Source organism: Microtus pennsylvanicus, chromosome 8 (genome assembly GCF_037038515.1).
Source record: "Microtus pennsylvanicus isolate mMicPen1 chromosome 8, mMicPen1.hap1, whole genome shotgun sequence".
Taxonomy (NCBI): Eukaryota; Metazoa; Chordata; class Mammalia; order Rodentia; family Cricetidae; genus Microtus; species Microtus pennsylvanicus.
In genome coordinates, this window is record NC_134586.1 from 234,258 (window position 1) to 258,278 (window position 24,021).

At 37.9% G+C, this 24,021-nt stretch overlaps 2 protein-coding genes across 2 annotated transcripts in view; both read right to left on the minus strand.

The window, feature by feature from the left end:
* Positions 1 to 24,021, minus strand: part of LOC142855783 (uncharacterized) — a 237,274-nt gene that overhangs the window by 86,600 nt on the left and 126,653 nt on the right. The gene's annotated exons all lie outside the window — the stretch shown is intronic.
* Positions 4,824 to 5,786, minus strand: LOC142855792 (olfactory receptor 4C15-like). The gene has a single exon (XM_075982195.1). It carries the CDS (start codon positions 5,757 to 5,759, stop codon positions 4,824 to 4,826), a length of 936 nt encoding a protein of 311 aa, XP_075838310.1. The 5' UTR covers positions 5,760 to 5,786.

The following is a 24,021-nucleotide window of genomic DNA, read 5'->3' on the forward strand; positions in this document are numbered from 1 at the left end:
GAACCAAATCCCTTATCTCCTCTTTCAATGTCTTTAGCTAGATGTTTGTCATGTAGACTAGGCAAAATAACAAGTTGAGCTATCCTACCACCTGGGGAAATCGTGGTAATGCCTTTAGGCGACTCAACCATGATTTTAACACTGCCTGTATAGTCTGGATCAATTATCCCAGGATGGACACGTAATCCTCTTACGGTAATAGATGATCTCCCTAGTAATAATCCCACTGTACCAGGTTGAAAAGGACCCTGAAAATCAGAGTCTACTGTCTGAACTCCCATTTGTGGGGTTAATACAAGTCTGGTGGTGGCACGAAGGTCCAATCCTGCTGAACCTGCAGTAGCTCGCCATGGTCCTTGGGGTGTCTGAAGGTCGGCCACTGCTCGTGACTCTCTTCTCTGCTCTGATCCTCCATTGCCCCATATATTTGGGGGCCCTGAAGCCGGCGGCCCAGCTGTCCATTTTTTTGGCATAGTAACATTTACTAGAGGTTGTCCATTAATATCTTTTACTGACCTTCACCCAATCGCCCAATGTCTTCCTTTTTTACATCTGGGGCATAGTCCTGGAATTGGGAGTTGACCATTTCCAGCTTCCTGGGCATGTCCCTACTGAGTGCTTCCTCCTTGAGGGCAGTTACACCTTATATGGCCTGCCTTGCCACATTGAAAGCAAGTTCCCATATTGTTCCCATTTTTACTTAGCCGAAGTACAGCAGCAGCTAGCCCAGAATTGGTTAACGGGCCTCCTAGCTCTTTACATGCTCTCATCCAATATTCCAACCCCCTGCTCTTATATGGAGTGATAGCTGCCCTACATTCCTTAGTACATTGCTCAAACACTAACTGTTTAATTAATGGCATGGCAGCATTAGGGTCATCAAATATCTTTCCTGCCGCTTCTATCACCCTGGCCACAAAATCAGGAAAAGGCTCTGTAGGTCCTTGGATAATCTTCGTTAGATTACCCCTTACTTCCCCTCTATTTGGCAGAGATTTCCAGGCTCGAGTAGCAAGATTGTTAATTTGCTCATACACCTGAGGAGGATATCCATTTTGTTGATTGGCAAATCTACCTTGTCCAAGGAGCATGTCCATATCCTAGACTGCCTGAGCTCCTCCAGCTGCCAAATTTATTGCAGCCTGTGCATTGACAAATTCAATTAAAAAAGCTTTCCAATCCAAATATTGACCAGGGGATAAGCAAGCCTTTGCAAGGTTCATCCAGTCAGATGGGGTCATAGCATATCTATGTAAAGCCTCTACCTGAGCCACCATAAAAGAGGCTGAAATTCCATAGGTCCAGACAGTCTCAGCCAATGTTTTGATAACCTTGAAATCTAACAGCTCATGATATCTGTTACCTTGTTGATCTTGAAATACTGGGAAAGCAGTCATCATTCTAACTACTTTCTGGGTCATCATTTCCTCTCTGACCTCCTTCCATACTCCAGGACTGAAAGAAATCCCTCCTTCTGCTCCCTTGACCTCAGGATACAGAGGGGGGGCCGAAGGAGTTACATTCCTCCTTGTAGTTTCGAGGTGTTTTTGCTTCTGTTTCTCCCTTTCTTTCCTCTTGATCTTTATCCTGTCTAGAGATTTATGGATAGATTCAAGGGGGACCACATAAAAGCTCTCCTCTTCCTCATCGTCATCATCATCAGATTGAGTGAGTGGAAATATCCGACTCCTCCAGTTCTGACAGACTAGGATATAATCCTGTTTTTCCTTTTCCTGGGTCCCTTTTCCTCGTACCTTTACCTGACCCAGTGTCAAACATAGCCTTTTCAGAGCCTGCTCTCTCAGATCTTTTCTCCTCTGTTGGATCTCTAAGGCGGCCTGGCTATTCTCTATTGCTTCACTATACCTTTAGTCATTCAAGCAACGCCACACTAGCTTCCAAACTAATCTGACTCCTTTGTTAAGAGCTAAAAAAATTGTATGTAAAGGTGAAGCGCCCATCTGAACAAATGTTAGATTCATACAATCTTACTTTTAACCCGTCCACTCTTGTCACAGCTCTACTACCTTGCTCTCCCTTTTTCTATCGGTGAGAGCAGAAAACCCGCCTTTGTCACGATTCCTCAATCTTACCTGAGGATATGCCAGTGCACCCCCTGACTGCAGCAAGTTCTGGGCTCCACGGAGAGAGGTTTGGAGGTTCCCCGTTCGGGCCACCACTTGTCGTGCCCACCTCAACCAGCAAGGAAGACACAACACCGGAGCTCTTCTTGCAGCAGTTTTATTCAGGATCTTTTTCACAGCAAACTTTCTCCTTCTCTTTCTCTTTCTCTATCTCTCTCTAGGAAAACCTCTTCCAGCCCTTAAAAAGGCACAGGCCGCCAACCCTGGATTGCCACATGGGCACTGCCCATAGGTCCACGCAAATGCAAGCAGCTGACAATCATTGCATGATAATAGCATAAGTCAGGCCTTAGCCATATCAGGAGTTAATTATCACAGAAAGCACTCGCTTTGGGAATCGCGGAGGGCGGGATCCAGCACCATCAGGTGCGGCTCCATGCAGCTCTCTACAAATAGGTGTGAAGAATTGTGTGAGGTGAAATTTAGAGCAATTTAGAAGAGAAATATGATGAAACACATTACATGTGTACATTGAAATATTATACTATGACCTTTTATATTATACTGTTAGGAAACCCTGAAAAAGGTGAAGGAAAGGTACACCAGTGTGCCCATGGTTTATTACAAACTTCTGAGTCTGTTGAAATGTATATTTGTAGTAATATGAGCGGCGGGGCTGCGTCCCCAACACCCCAGCCGCCTGCTTGGCTAGCTTTTGCCCCGAAATAACAACACACAAACTGTATTCATTTAAACACTGCTTGGCCCTTTAGCTTTAGCCCTTACTGGCTAATTCTTATATACCGATCAACCCATCTCTAATAATCTGTGAGCACCGGTCTTACCGGGAAGATTCTAGGTTGGAGCTTCATCGCATATGTTTGCCCAGGAGCAGGGCATGGTGTCTCTCTGAGGCGTCTGCTCCCGAGAGGAGAGCTGTGGAGTCTGAGCTCACTTCCTCTTCCTCCCGGCATTCTGTTCTGTTTACTCCACCTACCTATGTCCTAACCAATAAAATGGGCCAAGGCAGTTCCTTTATTAGCCAATGACCTTCCTCCATCATATATTCTTTCCACAGATAATGGTTTAAAACTTAATTCATTTGAACTTCATAACGCAACAATAAATGAAATAATTTCTGCCTTTTACTTTACATATTCTTAGAAATTTTGTGCAGTATTTGGTACAAATCAAACCAAAAATGATGATAACATTGTGCCCACAGAAGAGCAACTATAATGTGATAACAATGCATATGATGGAATTTTAAAATCCCCCAGATATGGCTACCCACAACAGAGTCCCCTGTTCATGATGGAGGAGGAATTCAAGGGCTTGAAAATAGCCACATGCTGGCCATGGGCCATGACTGTGAAAACTCAAAGTACTAAGGAAAATATAAAATAATTTAGTACCTCTTTTGTATTACTCAATTAATGTATAGCTTTAGTAATATTGGTATGGTAGGAGAGTTTGAACTGTAACACAATGCAAACTTAGATGAATTAATTTAAGGAATTATAGGTACAATTTATCTTTTTTTTCTATTTTTCATAAGACTGGCTGTTTCTGTTTCAGAGGCTGACATAGAAGTCTTTATGTTGATCAGAATGGTTTCAAACTCATAGGGAATCTCCTGTCTCTACCTTCCAAGTGCTGAGATTACAATAAGCAGACATGTGGAAACTAGGATGGTTTCTTTATTGATAACTTCAAATAAAATTGTTTTTAGTTTATATAAAAAAGTCAAGAAGAATCAGGCGGTGGTGCACAGGCCTTTAATCACTCAGGAGGCAGAGGCAGGCAGATCTCTGTGACTTGGAGGCAAGCCTGGTCTACAAGAGCTACAGAGAAATCCTGTCTCGAAAGAACAACAAAAAAAGTCAAGAAGATTAAAGTCAGTGTATTAATTGAAATACAATCCTCTTTTGAGAACTATTTTACTCTATGGTGTCCTAATGTTTAATGGCATCGTAGGGGTCAGAAAGAGTCAACTTACTACATCTGCTGTTGATCTTAGCTGGTTTAGTTCTGTGGAATATCTAGAATTCTTTTTAGAATCCTTTTGGGTTATTTTTCTAAGAGATGATTATCTATAATTCTGGTGTCTTTCCATTTCTTTTCCCAGGGCTGATTGGCATAAGACATCTCTCAACCCAAGAAGAAAACATGCCCTGGTAGAAATGAACCAACCAAAGATTATCTCTCAAGATATAAAGACATGATTCAAATTCTTTAATAAATGGCAAGAGATTCCCATTAAATATTGAAGTCACGAGAAACAGGGGACCTATAGAATTTATGTGAAGATTTTCTTTCTATCCTTTCCAAATTATAGCTCTTATTGAGATCACTAATATAAATTGAAATTTCTTTGTACTGAAAATAGGTTTAACAAGATTTCATCAGAATGTATATAAAATTTTGAATTTCCTGCAGACTTTTTAAAAGCATGGAGTTAATAGAGACATTGTAGCTGGTGACTTGATTGTTTTCATTTTTATTAGAAGATTTTAAATATAAAATTCAATTCTCTTTAATTTATACGCATGAACATTGAGTTTCCAACTCAGTGGGCATGCTTGATATAAAAGGGAAAACAGCATTTTCTAACACCCAAAATAATGGCAGTTCCGGAGAATTGCATTAATTATCTATAAGTAATAAACATAGTGTGGTTTGTGTGCAATAATTTTGACTTCTTTATTATTAATACTAATTTTGTTAAAATAAAACATTTTATTTTTCATCTGAATGCACTATCAATTTCTTCCACATTTTCCTTATGGCATTCTTCATGTCCTTATTTCTAAAAGTATAAATCATTGGATTAAGTAATGGGGATAGCATGGTATAAAATATTGCTACCACTTTGTCAAAGGAGAAAGAAGTAGGAGGCCTTGCATATGTAAATATGCATGGGATAAAGAATAAGACCACTACAGCAATGTGGGACCCACAAGTGGACAGAGCTTTCCATTGTCTTTCAGAACTGTGGGATTTTAGTGAAAGCAAGATAAAACCATAGGAAAAAAGCAACAAGGAAAAGATTATGATGCAGATAAACCCACTGTTGGCAGCCACCAAAAGACCATAGATGTGAGTGTCAATGCAGGCAAGCTCCAGCAATGGGTATAAATCACATATGAAATGATCAATGACATTGGGTCCACAGAATGGCAGCTGCAAAGTGAAGATAATTTGTATAATGGAATGTAAGAAGCCTCCTGCCCAGGCCACTGCCACCAGAATGCCACAGAATCTCCGAGTCATAATAGAAGAATAGTGTAAGGGCTTACAAATGGCCACATAGCGGTCATAGGCCATGGCTGTCAGAACAATCATCTCAGCCCCACCAAAGAAGTGTTCAAAAAAAAGTTGTATCATGCATCCTCCAAAGGAGATGGTTTTTCTCTCATAGACACAATCTACAATCATCTTGGGTGTCATGGCAGAGGAGAAGCTTGCATCCAGTAAAGACAGGAAAGCCAGAAAGAAATACATGGGGGAGCCCAGCAGTGTAGGGCTGCAAACAATGGTCACCACAATCGTCATGTTGCCACCGATAGTTGCAATGTAGACAAATAAACATATGATTAATATCAATTTTTGAACATTTGGGTTCTGTGATAGTCCCAGGAAGACAAATTCAGTTACAAAACTCTGGTTTTTCATTGTTTCCAAGGAGAAGATGAATGTCCAATTGAGAGCATGTAATTTGGTAATGATAAATATTTTTGTCAATCCAATTTATGACTTTGAGATCAACAAAGACTTAGTACAGCTAGATACAAAATTACATTGAGTATTTGATTTCACTGAGAAACAAAAAAAAACCAAAAAACTACAAAAAAATTTACATAGTTGTAGTAGAAGATCAATCAGATTGAGGTAGAGATACATTATAGAATAGTTAAAACCTAGAGGTCTGCACACATAGAAATGGAAACAGAAACATGTGTAGAAGATTTCCATTCATTTCCACTTGTTCACACAAATGAAAATGCTGTGCGCTTGCACTCATTAATTACATGTAGCAATAGAGAATCATATATTTATGACAATATGGACATGTTTATAACTTTTGTTAAAAATATAAACAAAAATAATATTGTTTACTGTAGAAGTTAAAAATAATCTATGTTTATAAATTACACGTTCAGTTAATAGAAATCATTTCAACTATAAATAAAACTAAGAAACATGCAAAATGTACAATAGTTTCTGTCTTCAATTCTCTGATTAATTTCTCTTGGGTATTTAACTATGAATTCTAAAACTATTTACAAACTATCACCAAGTAACAGTAGGATAAAACAAAGTTAAAGTGATCATGACATCAGCCATTTCCTATGTATCTTCAAGGAAAGTATGCCAGTACATGAATCAGGGTCTGGCTACTCCAGCCTAAGGAGAAAACAGAAATCAAATGGCAAAAATGAGTCAGAAAACCAGCTACTGACTCTCCCAAGCATACCCAATACAGGATTTGCTATTTGTTTTGTGGCTTGGAGCACATTACTTAAGATTCTAAAAATTCTCAAAACTTGGAGTGACATTTCTGTGTTTGAACTTGATAAATATGTCTCTCAAATCATTCTTAAGAAAGCATGAAAACATGAAATGAATGCTGTCAGTATGAAAGGAGAAAGTATTCAGGGGTAAGAGCATACCAAAGAGTCAGAAGAATGGTATTCTACTCCTAATTCTAAGTGTACTATCACCACTAATGATGAACATTTTACTAACGTTCCTATAGATCTAAATATTTTGAATTATTTTAACCGGTCACAGCACAATCACAAACATTAAACATCTCTCCTTCAACCACTGATAAATGTACAACATTGCCCTCAGAACTCCTGCTCCAAATAGCTTCATTGTATCAAGAAAATCAAATTGACTGGGACAGCGAAAAAAAGACAAAGCTTCTATTAATTTAATTATTCTTATTGCCTATTTCCTTAGCAAATATAGTGAATTAAGACTATGCAAAGTAAAAATTCGCATTAAAATATTTAGTTGCTACTATCAGATACCTAATAATGACAGCTTGTTCATGTAGCAGACATTTTCCCCAAACAAACTAAGCTACCTCTATATCTTCTGACATAAAATAGGGACAGGAACACAGATCAAGCTCAGAGACTTGTGAAAGTCTACCATACAGTTATGTAATCACATTTTACAAAACATGCATCAGTGATTATAGACAATATTGATATCAGCATGATTTTAACCAGCATCTACATAGAAAATAAAATTTTCATTAACATAAAAACCTGCTCTTTAAAAATTATGCAATCTTCAATTATAACTCAAATTGCAACAAAAATGATTTTTTCATTAAACTATTTTATAAAGAATATGAATAATGATTTTGAAAATATAAATATGTTTGGAAACTTTCTATTAAATATCTCAGCTCTATAAACTTACTATAAAGGTGAAATGAATTAGAGAAATAACATAATGCAAGATTGTGAATTATGTATATTAGTAAAATGGAGAGTACCTAAAATTTGCATAGAAGACATTTATACGAATCAAGCATTTATTCCTTATCCACTTAGGTAAGAATGTTCTTTTACATGACAATCTGGGAACTCTGACCCCTGACCCCTTCAGATTTCAGTACCTTCTCTCGGCTTTTCCTGATACTCTGATGATTGCCCCAAATGCTTCAATTGTCATAGTATTGATATTTCTTGAATGAGAAGGACTCTGACACCATCTCTGTGTTTCCACTGATGTTCATTCTAGAGGGTACGTGAACCCTCTCCTGGTTTCTTTCTAATTCATCTGATTTAAAGGAGACACTAATCCATGGCCAGCACCAACATAGCACATGGTTCCAGATGCTCAATTTTCCTGAACATTCTAAGGCAGGAGCCTAACATTATTTACAAACATCAAATGAACACATTTAACTCAGAATACTCCACTATCTAACTTGTAACATTTTTCTTACCTTAATGTCTCTTCTTATGAAGTTGTCCTGTGTGTGATTATGGACATCGTAAATTCTGTGTTGTATATTAGTAAGTAGAAAGAGGACAGCATTCCATGATTCTGCATCAGGATTCAGGATATATTCTCTGAAAATTCACTATTTATTCTTAAAATTGAGGAAGTCCCATAGGATTAAAATATGTTAGAAAATAATTCCATTGCAGTAAAAAAGTAAATTATATGCTTGCTGCATTTCTGAGTTGAATTTCATTCACAGATAAAATCTCAATAGAATATTAATTTCATTAAACCTATAAGAATGGCTGCTTTGCCTCCTACTTCAAGATTCTTATTAGTTTTTAAAGGCTTTAGTATTTATTGGATATTTATTATACATCAAGTCCTGTCCTACAGGTTCCATAGATGTTGTTTTACCTGCTTCTCCCATCATTGATCGGAGCAAACATGATTTACACACTAGAGCCTCTGATAATAAAATAAAATTATTATAAATCTCACTCATGTTAATCAATCCATTAACAGTTCTAGTGATGTCACTGTCCTGTTTTATACGGAGTAGGTTTACTCAGTACCTGGTCAAACTCTAAACCGATTTCTAATCTGTTTTCTCATCTAGGACAAAGTACAGGAGCATCTTCTGCAAACCACTGCCCCTCATATGCTTTCTGCAACAGGTTATCAAGGAGAAACAAAAGAAGCTCAATTTTCTTTCTTTATTTGCAAGCAGAATTTAAAGAGTTTTCCATGTGATTCAAGAACATGTAGCCCCACCCATCCCAGAGCTTGGAAACTTTCCATTATTGTGACCTCTAAAACATAATTTTGAGAGCTGTTATTTTCCCACTTATTTATGAATTTCTATGTCCTCAAAGAATTAGAGTGTTTTTTTCTCCTTTGGACTTCTCCATTATTTAGTTTGGAGATGCTTCCCAATATTATTTGAGGGCTGAGAAAAGATTGCACTCATCCACAAAAGAAGCATGATTATTTCTGGTACATTTGCATATTCATCAAAGAATAATATGTCTATTTACACACAGAAATATTTATTAGTTACTCAGAATGTTATGTTTTTCTCTCAGAAACTTATTTGGAGATTCTATAAATTTAAAACTAAATGCAAAATTTTGGCAATTAAATTTTTATAAAGGTGAGGGCATAAAGCTGGCCACTGTCATGTTAGTGAAAGACAACAATGTTGATGGAGGCTACTCGTTCATTGGCAGCTGCTCAGACCCAAAATAATCACACAGAAACTATATTTTTGCAATAATGTTTGGCTAGTAGCTTAAGCATATTTCTAGGTAGCTCATATATCCTAAACTAACCTATCTCCATTAAGCTGTGAATAACCACAAGGTCGTGCTCTATTGGAAAAGTTTCGGAGTCTGTCTCCTGCATCAGCAGCTACATAGCATCTGACTGACTCTGCCTTCTTTGTCCCAGCATTCAGTTTAGTTTTCCTACCTAGCTCTACTCTGCCATATCACAGGCCAAAACAGCTTCTTTATTCAATAACAAGTAAAAGCAGCAATATACAGAAGAACCTCTCACACCAAAGGACAGACATGAGAGCAGCTAGCAATAAATCTGACACTAGAGAAATTCTCAGGAACCCACAAGGATGAACCCAGCTAAATCCCTAAGCAATAGAGGAGAGAGTGCCCAAACTGGTCTTAACCTGTTGTCAGATTGATGAATATCTTAAAATTCATCATAGAACCTTCATCAAGTAACTGATGAAAACAGAGGCAGAGACCCACAGCAGAGTACTGGGCTGAAACTCAAAATCCAGTTGAAGAGTGGAAGTAGTGAGAATATGAGCAAAGAGATCAAGACCATGATGGGGACACAGACTGAAAGTTTACCTGAGCTAATGGGAACTCAGCAACTTCTGCCAGACAGGGAAGCAACCAGCACAGGATCAAACTAGACCCTCTGAATGAGAGTGACATTTGTTTTTTTTTATTATTTATTAAAGATTTCTGCCTCCTCCCCGCCACCGCCTCCCATTTCCCTCCCCCTTCCCTAATCAACTCCCCCTCCCTCATCAGCCCAAAGAGCAGTCAGGGTTCCCTGACCTGTGGGAAGTCCAAGGACATCCTACCTCCTTCCAGGTCTAGTAAGGTGAGCATCCAGAAAGCCTAGGCTCCCACAAAGCTAGTACATACAGTAGGATCAAAACCCAGTGCCACTGTTCTTGAGTTCTCAGTAGTCCTCATTGTCCGCTATGTTCAGCAAGTCCGGTTTTACCCCATGCTTTTTCAGACTCGGGCCAGCTGGCCTTGGTGAGTTCTCGATAGAACATCCCCATTGTCTCAGTGTGTGGGTGCACCCCTCGCGATCCTGAGTTCCTTATTCGTGCTCTCTCTCCTTCTGCTCCTGATTTGGATCATGGGATTTCAGTCCTGTGCTCCAGTGTGGGACTCTGTCTCTGTCTCCATTCATCGCTTCTCTAGGATGAAAAATTATAGGCTCAATGTCCTTTATTTATGGCTAGAGACTAATTATGAGTGAGTACATCCTATGTTCCTCTTTTTGGGTCTGGGTTACCTCACTCAGTATAGTGTTTTCAATTTCCGTCCATTTGCATGCAAAATTCAAGAAGTCATTGTTTTTTACTGCTGAGTAGTACTCTAATATGTATATATTCCACACTTTCTTCATCCATTCTTCCATTGAAGGGCATCTAGGTTGTTTCCAGGTTCTGGCTATTACATACAATGCTGCTATGAACATAGTTGAGCATATACTTTTGTTGTATGATAGGGCATCTCTTGGGCATATTCCCAAGAGTGGTATTGCTGGGTCCAGGGTTAGGTTGATCCTGAATTTCCTGAGAAACCGAAACACTGATTTCCAAAGTGGTTGCACAAGTTTGCATTCCCACCAGCAATGGATTAGTGTACCCCTTACTCCACAACCTCTCCAGCAAACGCTATCATTGGTGTTTTTGATTTTAGTCACTCTGACAGGTGTAAGATGGTATCTTAAAGTTGTCTTGATTTGCATTTCCCTGATCTCTAAGGAAGTTGAGCATGACCTTTAAGTGTCTTTTGGCCATTTGAATTTCTTCTGTTGAGAATTCTCTGTTCAGCTCAGTGCCCCATTTTATAATTGGGTAAATTAGCATTTTAAAGTCTAGTTTCTTAAGTTCTTTATATATTTTGGATATCAGACCTTTGTCAGTTGCGGGGTTGGTGAAGATGTTCTCCCAGTCAGTGGGTTGCCTTTTTGTCTTAGGGACAGTGTCCTTTGCGTTACAGAAGCTTCTCAGTCTCAGGAGGTCCCATTTATTCAATGTTGCCCCTAATGTCTGTGCTGCTGGGGTTATATGTAGGAAGTGGTCTCCTGTGCCCATGTGTTGTAGAGTAATTCCCACTTTCTCTTCTATCAGGTTCAGTGTGTCCACTCTCTCCATACCTCTTCAATGTAGTGCTTGAAGTTCTAGCAATAGCAATAAGACAACATAAGGGGATCAAGGGGACTCATACTGGAAAGGAAGAAGTTAAACTTTCTTTATTTGCAGATGATATGATAGTATACATAAGAGACCCCAAAAACTCTACCAAAGAATGCCTACAGCTGACAAACACCTTTAGTAATGTGGCAGGATACAAGATCAACTCCAAAAAATCAGTTGCCTTCCTATACACTAAGGATAAAAATAGAGCCATATCTATCACCATGCACAAAACTCAAGTCCAAATGGATTAAAGACCTCAATATCAGTCTGAACACACTGAATCTGATAGAAAAGAGTGACGTTTGTATGACTGGGGAGACTGCAGAATTTACGGCAGTGGCACCAAGATTTATCCCTCCTGCTTACACTGGCCTTTTGGAATCCATTCTCTTTGGATGGATACCTTGCTCAGCCTAGGTATAGTATGGAGGACCTTGGACATTCTCCGTAGCAATGAGCCTTACCCAGTCTGAGACTTGTATGTGGTTGGGTTGGGAGAAAAGTGAAGGAAATCAGAAGAGGGAGGGAATGAGAACTGGAATTGTTATGTAAAAGGAAAAAAGTTTGTTTTCTTATTTAAATATAACATTTCATAAAAAGAAAAATAAAAATATGGTACATTTATTCAATGAAATATTATTTGTCCATTAAAAAATTATATCATAAAATTATTAGCAAAATGGATGGCACTAAACAAAAGTTATCTTGAGTTAGGTTTCCCAGATGCAGAAAACAAATATGGTATATATTTACCTATATGTAGATAATAGCTATTAAGTAAATGATATCCAAACTGTATTCTATAGAACCACTGAGGGTAGGTATATATAGTAACAGAATATATTGAACAGATATAGATCTCATTAGCAAAGGTAATTCGAGTAGATAATTATGGATGAATGGAAATAATTGGAATGGGAGGATCAAGTGGGAAGGAGAGAGGATATGGGGATAGAGAACTGAACTTAAGGACTATATGAGGGTTGGTCTGGAAACCTAATATAGTAGAGGCTTTCTAATATATATCCATATATGAAGGCAATCTAAATACAATTGCCAAATAAAGGGAGACAAAGTCTCAACTCTACAGTTCTCTTGCCATCAAATGAAGCTTCCAGAACTGGGATTAGATTACATCTGAGTTGTTGTTCAAAGGGGTTTATGGAGAATACTCAAACAACTGAGGCAATTGCCAAGATAATAGGTTTCTGTCTGCAAATTGACAGAATGACGCATTACTGAGGACATTTTCAAAACTCATTTGTAACAGGAAGGCCGCTTGTTTGTCCTGGCTGCCCAGAACTGAAATAACCACATAGAAATTGTATTAATGAAATTACTGCTTGGCCTATGAGCTCACTTCTTATTGGCTAACTCTTATTTTAATTTAGTCCATTTCTATTAATCTGTGTATTGCCACGTGGCAGTGGCTAACTGGTGAAAATTTACTGGGGAAAATTCCCAGCAACTATCTCCAGCGGATCCATGCCATCTCTCTGACTCTGCCTTCTTCCCAGCATTCCATTTAATTTCTCCCCCTACCTAAGTTCTTCCCTATCAAGGGCCCAAAGCAGTTTCTTTATTAACCAATGAAAGTAAGACAAAGACAGAAGGACCTCATACACCATGCATTGAACATAGATTTGTCTATCTGATACTTATAAAAAAGCCTTTACTCCTACATTCTAGACTTTATAAAGTACAGTCTTTGGTACAGGAAGGTACTCTGCTTGCTACTAGAAGAAAGACAAACACAAACCAGCCACAAACCCTTTGATCTATAATGATGTCCTACCTGAAAAATATGCTAAGACAATATTGCCACACAGGTTGTGGGAATAACCATCCAGTAACTGATTTGACTTATGATCTACTCAATCAAGTGGAACCAATACCCAACATTATTTGCGACCAAAAACATGATACTAGATAGTCCATGTATCTAGGGTCAACCCAAATAGTACTGGTCTAAAAAAGAGGAGAAATGATAAAATAATTGAATCAAAATGCTATTCTACTATATTTATAGATCAGTGCCTTGTTCATCCATAGTCAGAGGTACATCCTCCTGTAGCATATGGGAACAAGTATAGACCCTCAGTATGACATAATATAGACTGTGAGATATCTGGGAGCACTCATGCCCAAACTTTTCATCTCCATCAAATTCTTTCCCTCATAACTGAAAGAAAACTGTGGAAGAAGAGGCATAAAGGATGTTAAGAACCAGAGGTGGGGGCCGGACGGTGGTGGCGCACACCTTTAATCCCAGCACTCAGGAGGCAGAGGCAGGTGGATCTCTGTGAGTTCGAGGCCAGCCTGGTCTACAAGAGCTAGTGCCAAGACAGGCTCCAAAGCTACAGAGAAACCCTGTCTCAGAAAAAAAAAACAAAAACAAAAACAAAAGAACCAAAGGTGGAGGAGGATGTAGGAGACAGTTTTATCTTTTCCAGCAGAAACTATATTAATTAAAGCACAACTTTGCCTATTAGCTCAGGTTTTTTATTAACTAGTTTTACATCTTAAATCGACCCATTTCTATTATTTTATATTTTACCCCATGTTCATGGTTTAATGTTAAGGTTTTGGTAGGAGCACACCTTTCTCCTTCAGTGTCTACATGGTGTCTCTGACTCTGCCTTCTTTTCTCCTTTATCTCTGCTTGGAATTCCCACATTGCTCTATTCTGGGCTGCCATAAGCTCAAAGCAATTTCTTTATTAACCAATGAAAATAAAACATATTCACAGGATATAGAGGGGAATCCCCATCACCTCTTTTTTTTCCTGTCTAAATACAAAGAAAGGCTTTAACTTTAAGATTACATACAATAAAACTGTTATCAAGCTATCAAGAAAGAATTATAGTCACAATATTTAGTCCACATACATTTGGCAAATTAAGGAAGATACTTTATTATCTATCCTATTTTTGTGAATTTAAAGTTTTATTTCTAATCTACATTTTATAATTATAACTATATTTCTTCAACACCTTAAAAAACTCCAGAAGGATATAATAATACCTAAGTAAACAGGAAGCACACTGTAAGCAACTTCTAAAACTCTATAATTGACCAAGTCATCTTGCTGCCTGGAGAGTCACCCAAAGTTCTTCTGTACTGTTGGGGCATCCATCTTCAGCCTTCAGGCCCATAGTATCAGACAAACTTTTCATGAAGAAGGAAGTTTCAAAGACAGTTCTTCCTATAGTGGCAACATGTCAGTCACTTTCTTCTGTGTCCTGCAGAATGTCTAGCATAAATTTTAATGAAAGATTGTTTTACCTTTAGGCAAGTTCAGCAGTCATTTGTCTATGGGATCTGAATGCCCAGTTCGTACAACATACCACTAAGCAATCCAGGTTCCATAGCAGTTTCTTGCCCACATGGCTAACAAGCTACATAAGAAGCCTTTTCAATGACCATCATCCTCTTGAAGTAGATTGGTGATGACAGGAGCAGATGAGCATCATTGTTATAAAAAGTCCTAAGTTCTTAAAACATTTTGAATGTCAGATTCTGTTAGTCTTTCAAACGTTTGAGGAATACATACCCATCTGAAATATATCTCTGTACATCAAGAAAATTTAACTAACATGACTACAAGCTTGACTACTATAGATGTCTATTTACTTGTATTTCTTAATATACATTATATTTTTAAATGAACTTCACAAACACAATACCTCAATCAAAAAAGAAAAATTCATATATTAAAATTGACTTTAAATTTGTATCAATAAACCAAGATTCATACCAATGCAAAGTATTCACCTCTATAGCATAAACCCTTTAAATGTAAAAAAAATTCTAAACAATCATTTTGGGAATCTAGGTGTAGTTCTCTAAACCTCTTCATTTTGATTGGAGGTACTGTTATTCATGTTTTATGGGGTATCCTGTGTGCTAAATCATCTCAGTGAGCAGTCCTGAAGCTACCATGGATGTTGGACCATCTATGCCATTGTTTCATGGGGTCTTGTTTGATCAAGCCATATTAGACAGTAAGGAATCCACAGCTTTCTATCCTCTGTGGAAACAAAAGCAGATGCTCTTTTCCAAAGCAGCATCTTTAATATATTGGGTTAGCTTAGTAGTCTGTACAATGAAATCTCTCTTTACTTTGCTAATCCAAGTAAAAAAAATTCAAAGAAAACAGTAATATACATAATCCAGGCTCACTGCATATATTCCATCTTTATGTGGCTTATTTTTATTACTCTATTATTTTCCTGCATTTTTAATATTTATTTTTTTATCTTTGCTCTTTTAATCTATGACTGTCTGTACTCTTTTATATTATAACTCTCTATACTCATTTTCTCTCTATCCAAGCCTATATACATTTATCCAACACTGTGAATCATTCAGAAGTCTTTTTAATCTAAATCTGTCTTTATTGTGTATGTCTGTAATTTTTTTCTGATCAGGAGCATCTTTTTTTTTAATGCTGAGTGGTCATGGCTAGGACCAAGTAAATGGCCCTGCATGTTGGCTCTGCCCAGTCCAACATGGCAGAAGCATGTTCAATACCTCTGAGAGCCATGCATAACACCTTAGCTCCAGGGAGGCAATGGGTCTGTCACCATTAAGGAATTTACAACACACTGCTAACAGACCCCATTTAAGTGCTTGTCCTTCTGAAAGAACCAGAGTTATTCTGGCAACTAGCACAAATCAGGAAGTCATACCTAAAGAAGCCATGAAGGCTTTATGGCCAATGCTGAGTCAGGAAGCCCTCTCTTAAAGGAGATGTGGTGCCCCTGCTGGCTGCCAGCAATCAGAGACAATCAAAAAAAAATATGTGTCTACCAAGAAGGTGGACGAAACTCTGTTTTTTTCCTCCAGAATTCCTTTTCAAGCTCTCTCAGTTTTCATGTGGATATAGTCTGCCAAATGCTATGGGCCTGTAAGCTAAAGATAGGTGCCCCCATGTTTCAGAAGAACTTTGGGTGACTGTCCAAGCAATGAGACACCTCTATCAATTCTAGAGTTTTAGAAGTTGCTTGCAATGTACTTCCTGTTTCCTTAGGTAATAATATTTCTTTCTGGAGTCTTTGATGGAGCTTAAGAATAGATAGCTATAGTTTTCTTTTATTAAGATATAAGATGAAGTAGGAATATATAAATATTGCAACTATAAATGTTGCTTCATACCTGTTTTATTATATGTAATTTTACTATGTTAAAGTTAAAACCTTCTTTTTTATTTAGACAGAAAAGGGGAGGTGGTGTGGGATTGCACTCTGTATACCATTGGCTAATAAAGAAGCTGCTTTTGGCCAATGACTTAACAGAATACAGTCAGGCTGGAGAAGACATATAGAGAGAGTAGGCAGTGTCAGTAAGAAGTCATGTAGCTGGCACAGGAGACAGGCATCTCTGCTGTAGCCCACCAAGACATTGCCAGTAGGCCAAGACCTTGTGGTGAAGCACAGATTAACAGAAATGGTTAATTCAAGATGTAAGTGCTGGACAAAGTTTCTGTGTGATTATTTTGGGTCTGAGAGGCCAGGAATAAACAAATAGTTTCTCCCACTATAGGTATGAGCCTGAAGCATGAGAGAAAACTGGTATTTAATTCAGTGGAAATTTCAGAAAAGACCATAGAAGGAAATACATTTCATTTATTCTATTTCAATGTTACGCTCTACTTAGTTTTCACGCCTCACAAAGAAAGGTACAATTGGAGTCATCCATACAAAAAATTAAGGCCCAGAGTATCATCTCATCAACAGTCTACAGAATTAATCTGAGAATTGGTTTCTTTGTTTTGTTTTTTATTAGTTGAAATTCACAATTGTGTCTTAATGAAAATTAGTACCTGGCATGATCACACTGCTAATGCATGTTGTAGTCTTGCTGTTTACTTTGAAACATCTATATTTTCTACTGTACCTATGACTTCCTTGTCTTAGTTTATCTATTTCAGTGAAAGGAGTTGAGTTAGATTAAAATGAAACATCTGAAATGAAATAGGTCAGATGTTACGAAACACCACACTGGTCTAGTTAGAAAGTTTTTGATTGTTGCCAAGATATGAGTGACACTACTGGACTAAAGACCTGTTTTAAAGATGTAAGTCATACCTGGCAATCGAAAACTGGACAAATAACAAAGGCTAATGAAACCTTGGATCTTAGAAGGGAATCTACAATGACCTCATTAGCAAATCAGCATAATCCAACACGCATTCTAAATATCTGTCCTTATACCCAGAGATAAGTCTGCCTCACCCTTCATCAAGTAATCTTCACTTTGCAACAGATGGAGACCATTACAGAAAAACACGATCAAAATGCAGACTTGTAGAGCCCAGTCCCAGTGGCTATATCTATATCATAGTTCCTATACCTAAGGCGCAAGGAGTCTCACAGAAGGAGAGAAAAGATTGTATAAATCAGGGGATCTGAGAGTTTGCTGTGAGATTGTGCTTCCTGGAAATTCCAGAAGCTGTACTCATGAAGTTTCACCAACATGACTGCCTAAACACGGACTGAATAAAAATAAAAATAGACATGCTAAAGAGAACAACTGAAAAAACATGTGGCCTTAGTGCTATACAAAGAACTACAGGCAGCTAAGAAATACTGTGAGTGGAAAAAATAGTCTTCACCAGAAAAAGAACACCAACCAGTAATTGTATACCAAATAGTTATGAAAGCATTAAAGTAGCAGTATATAGAATGCATATGGTATATTATCGTCATATGTTTTTATTACCATGACATTTATTCATATATATATAAATTTTAGAACTGCCTTACCAATTTCTATATGAAAATATTTTTTTGTGGAGACAAAAAAGAGAGTATCCAACTTATCAAAAATTGTGTATAAATCAGGAGTTAAGTAGTTATGAACAGTCCCATCAGAGGATGCAAAGCATATTCCTATTATCCACGTATATTTCTCACTTCTCAGGCCTAGGAACCATTTCTTGTTTTTCTCCACAGAACTTGTTCCTGTTGAAATGTAACCTCCTTCTACATATTTATTTCACTTCAATGACTATTGTTACTGCAGCACAGAATAGGCTGCTCATCCTCACTGACTTTCAATAGTTCTCCCAGAGACTATTTATTTTCTACTTTTATTAAAATATTTTTTATACAAATAGAACAATATTTCCCCTTAAGTCTTATCAGTGTTATCACTTGGAATTTCATAGCACAGTAGTGATTATCTAGCTTTAAACAATGTCTTCCTTTGAACTTAGACTATAATCCCAGCACTCATACACCAAATATGAGTGTATGACATAGTCTAACCTACTCTGAAACCAACATGAAAGATAAAGTAAAGACATGCAATAAAAAGTCATCTTAGTCATGCAAGTTTAAGACCTCATCACAGGAACCAAAATCAAGGCAGGCATTCATTATATTGAAAGGAAACAAAAGAAAACATCCATTCAGCTAGTGGGAAAAGTTCAAATCAGAATTGCAGAACAATATTCTTTTTTTTATTTTAATGAAAAAAAGGAAAAAAGTTTCCGCCTCCTCCCAGCCTCCCATTTCCCTCCCCCTCCTTCCACCCTTCTGCCCCTCCCCCCACTCCTCTCCCCCTCCCTCTCCAGTCCAAAGAGCAGTCAGGGTTCCCTGCCCTGTGGAAAGTCCTAGGTCCTCCCCCCTCCGTCCATATCTAGGAGGGTGAACATCCAAACTGGCTAGGCTCCCACAAAGCCAGAACATTAAGGAGGATCAAAACCCCAAGCCATTGTCCTTGGCTTCTCATAAGCCCTCATTGTTCGCCATGTTCAGAGAGTCCGGTTTTATCCCATGCTTTTTCAGTCACAGTCCAGCTGGCCTTGGTGAGTTCCCAATAAATCAGCCCCACTGTCTCAGTGGGTGGGTGCACCCCTTGTGGTCCTGACTTCCTTGCTCATGTTCTCCCTCCTTCTGCTCCTCATTGGGACCTTGGGAGCTCAGTCCAGTGCTCCAGTGTGGGTCTCTGTCTCTATCTCCATCCATCACCAGATGAAGGTTCTATGGTGATATGCAAGATATTCATCAGTATTGCTATAGGATAGGGTCATTTCAGGTTCCCTATCCTCAGCTGCCCAAGGAACTAACTGGGAACATCGCCCTGGGCTCCTGGGAGCCACTCTAGGTTCAAGTCTCTTGCCAACCCTAAAGCGGTTCCCTTAACTAAGAATTGTGCTTCCGTGCTCCCCTATCCAACCTTCCTTTATCCCAATCATCATTTTTCCCCAAGTTCCCCCTATCCTCCCCTTCTCCCTTTTCTCTCCCCATCTCCCCTTACCCCCATCCCACCCCACCCCCAAGATCCCAATTTTCTCCCCGGCAATTTTGTCTACTTCCCATTGCCAAGAGGATAACTATATGCTTTTCCTTGGGTTCATCTTCTTACTTAGCTTCTTTAGGTTCACCAATTGTAGACTCCGTGACCCTTATTTATGGCTAGAAACCAATTATGAGTGAGTACATCCCATGTTCATCTTAAGGTCATGCTCAACCTTCTTAGCGATCAGGGAAATCAAAATCAAAACAACTTTGAGATATCATCTTACACCTGTCAGAATGGCTAAAATCAAAAACTCCAATGATAGCCTTTGCTGCAGAGGCTGTGGAAGAAGGGGTACCCTCATCCATTGCTGGTGGGAATGCAATCTTGTGCAACCACTTTGGAAATCAGTGTTTTGGTTTCTCAGGAAATTCGGGATCAACCTACCCCTGGACCCAGAAATACACCACTCTTGGGAATATACCCAAGAGATGCCCTATCATATGACAAGAACATTTGTTCAACTATGTTCATAGCAGTATTATTTGTAATAGCCAGAACCTGGAAACAACCTAGATGCCCTTCAATGGAAGAATGGATGAAGAAAGTGTGAAATATATACACATTAGAGTACTACGCTGCGGTAAAAAACAATGACTTCTCGAATTTTGCATGCAAATGGATGGAAATAGAAAACACTATACTGAGTTAGGTAACCCAGACCCAAAAAGATGACCATGGGATGTACTCACTCAGAACAATATTCTTAAAAGAAGTTGAAGGTGATAATTTCAGATACCCACCTAAATTTAGCATAAATTTGTAAAGGATTGTGATGAGCTCCATAGGTATTTTGTGGAAGGATTAACAGGATAAAAAAAGTTTACTACCACTACTCAGAGTAGATGTGGTGCTGTCAGTACTGGCACTGCAGTTAAAGTACCAAAAAGTGAAATTTCACCAGGCCCAACACATAAGGTCAGTTCCAAAAGTCAACAAGGAGTATGGAATCCCAGAATTTTAAACATATTCTTTATCACATAAAAATCACCATGCTGATGACATTGTCACTACTATTATAGTACAACTTTCTAAAATATCTAATTAAATAAACAAAGTGGAGGCCATCATGCCAGTTATACTCCCCAATTATGATCCTGGTTATAGAAACTGATTCAGCTTCCTATGGATAGCAGTCAAGTATGGTGGGTACAATCAGTAGATTCCAAAGGTAGACTCTTCAGGTTAGAGATAACTTCAGTCAAAAGAAAACCAGGATGAGATGTAGAAGTCAGTTATAATGATTCAGAAGAAGCTACCTACTGAAGAAAACCTTAGACAATTTCAACATGAGTCCTCCAAGTAGTGTATGGAGTCAAAGAAAATAGTCCCTCAAGCTCAGGAAAGAGAGCAAAAGTTTCTGACATATTGGTTCTTTGTATCAGGCAATACACAGTAAGTTAGTCACAAAGATTGATTGTAGAATATGAAATCCCTATAGCCAGAGCATAACAGTCAAGAAAGAGGACATAAACGGTACCATATGCAGTTTTATTAAATATTAATATTTCATTTTTTACAGTGTATGTCAATAATATCTGTTGAAAGGATGCTGCTTGTTGGTTCCTGGCCACTTAGCCCTGAAATAATCACATAGAAACTATATTATTTAAATCATTGCTTGGACCATTAGCTATAGCTTCTTATTGGCTAACTCTCACATATTAACTTAACCCATTTCTATTATTCTGTATATCTTCATGTGTCTGTGGCTTACTGACTAAAGTTCTGGCTTCTGTCTCCAGCAGGACTACATGGCTTCTTCTTCTTTTTTTTGGAATAGTAGAGATTTGTTTTTTTTCCATTTATTTATTTATTAAAAATTTCTGTCTCTTCCCCACCACCTCCTCCCATTTCCCTCCACCTCCCCCAATCAAGTTCCCCTCCCTTGTCAGCCCATAGAGCTATCAGGGTTCCCTGCCCAGTGGGAAGTCCAAGGACCACCCACCTCCATCCAGGTCTAATAAGGTGAGCATCCAACCTGCCTAGGTTCCCACAAAGCCAGTACATGCAGTAGGATCAAAAACCCACTGCCATTGTTCTTGAGTTCTCCGTAGTCCTCATTGTCCGCTAAGTTCAGCGAGTTCGGTTTTATCCCAGGTTTTTTCAGACCCATGGCTTCTTCTTAACTCCTCCTTCTTTCTCCTAGCATTCAATTTAGTTTTCCCTGCTTACCTAAGTTCTGCCATGTCAACAGGTGAAGGCAGTTTCTTTATTCATTAGTGGTAATCGCGGCATATAGAGGTGAATCCCACATCAGATATCTGTTGAGATCTGACTTATGAGATTAAGAGATAGATCTGAGTGACAAGCTGAGGTTCAAATATTAGAGCTGAGATCTCAGTGAAATGGGAACCAAGTATAGGTAGTGGGTAGTATTAAGTTTGACCTTTGCAAGACATTGTTAGGTAGACATTCTACTTCCAATTAAAGTGGATGTGCATCCTTAATTTATTTTAACTTCAATTCATATCATGAATACTACCTAATTTTCATGATCTAATATATGATCATATAATTTATAAGCTAATCAATATTTACTTCATGGGTCAAGATTATTAAAAAAAATGTAAAGTTAGGGAAAACTACAAAACAATGACAAGAAGACATTTTTGGAATTTCTAAGGTTACAATGGTCATATGAATGTCCAGAGCAGTTCTAAAGTGTATAATTGTAAGAGTCTAGGCCTCCTTATTTTACTTTAAAAATTATCAAGAAGATTATGAATATGTTAAGTTAGGGATCTCATTATGTTCCTTCTGCTATGTTTTTAATTTATAATTGAACAAGAAAATATGTTCTACATAAAGTTCTTACACATACCAAAATTTTCATATTATTAATATCATATTCCACGTTGAGACAAGGAAGGATAATAAAATTTAAATCTGGGTATTTTATGCTAAATGATTGGTATAAAATATGAAATACCATTCTCCACCATTAATACATAAAGGGCAAGCAATTTGCCAAAAATTTTTGATCTTCAGCTTGTAAAGCTATCAAATCCATGTTGGATTTGTGTTTTAGATGTAAACTGAGAATGTATCTTTGATAACTCTGCTCTTGCTGAACTTAAGAATCAAAAGAAAAAAGCCTGTGCTCACGGCATCACCCCATTCCTTGCTGCCTCTCCTTAGTACTCAGCTCTATTCCATCTTCACTTCACCTGTTTATCAACATGGTTTTCTGTTTTGTTCAGACTGCTCTTTCCACTGGATTGCATGGGGTGGTCTCATCATTTGGATCTCAGTTTAAAAGGAAGCTTGGGGAAGTGACTTTGTTAGCAGTAGAGTTTCCCATGACTTCAAAGGAAGATTAATGATAGATGTTCTGAGTAGCCCAGTACTTATGTAGGAAACAGATATGTTTTTTGGAAAAGACTTGAAATTTTTGATGTAGGTTTTTTAAAAAGGCAGCTAGCAAAATACCTCACAAAAATCACCCACAGCACTATGCCTACCATTTGTTTCTATTCTGACCTAATTAGTAAACTGCCCCCAAACAAATTTTAGAAGGAACTATTAGCATATTGTCTCTTAGGCAATGAATTTGTGGGGGAAAGGGTCAGAGTATAATTTGTTAGAGACAGATTTCTAATATGTGCATGTTTGCCTCATTTCAATCACATTCTTATGTGATCATGTCTCCACTGCCTGAGAATCTAATCACTTTGCCAATAATTTCCCATCTTTCCCTGCACTGAGGAAATGTTCCTCAGAGGCAGAAATAAACTGGAACAAGGCCAAGATGATACTCTCCAAAACAACCAAAGTTCATAGACCATAGTAGAAGCTATTCAGTTACTTAACCCAGAACTAATTTATGTTCTTCATGAACAGTTTGTCCATTGGTTTATCCAACTTGAAAAGGATAAAGGAAAGGGAATTAATTTTGCCTTACCTAATTAGTTAGTACCCTGTACCTAACATTTTTAATCTGTTTACTGGTACTCTTACTTTTTAAGATTATTATTGAATTACGCACTAAATGCCAATATTATTTCTCTTATAAATTTTAGGAAAAAATACCACACTTCCTTTTAGGTTATTTTTATTTTTGACAATTTTATACATATATAATGTATTGTGATCATATTTACACCATCATCTTCTGTTATAATCCCTTCTACCCCTGTTAACCCTGTTCTTAACTAATCCCTCTATCTAAATAACCTCATTCTTCTACAT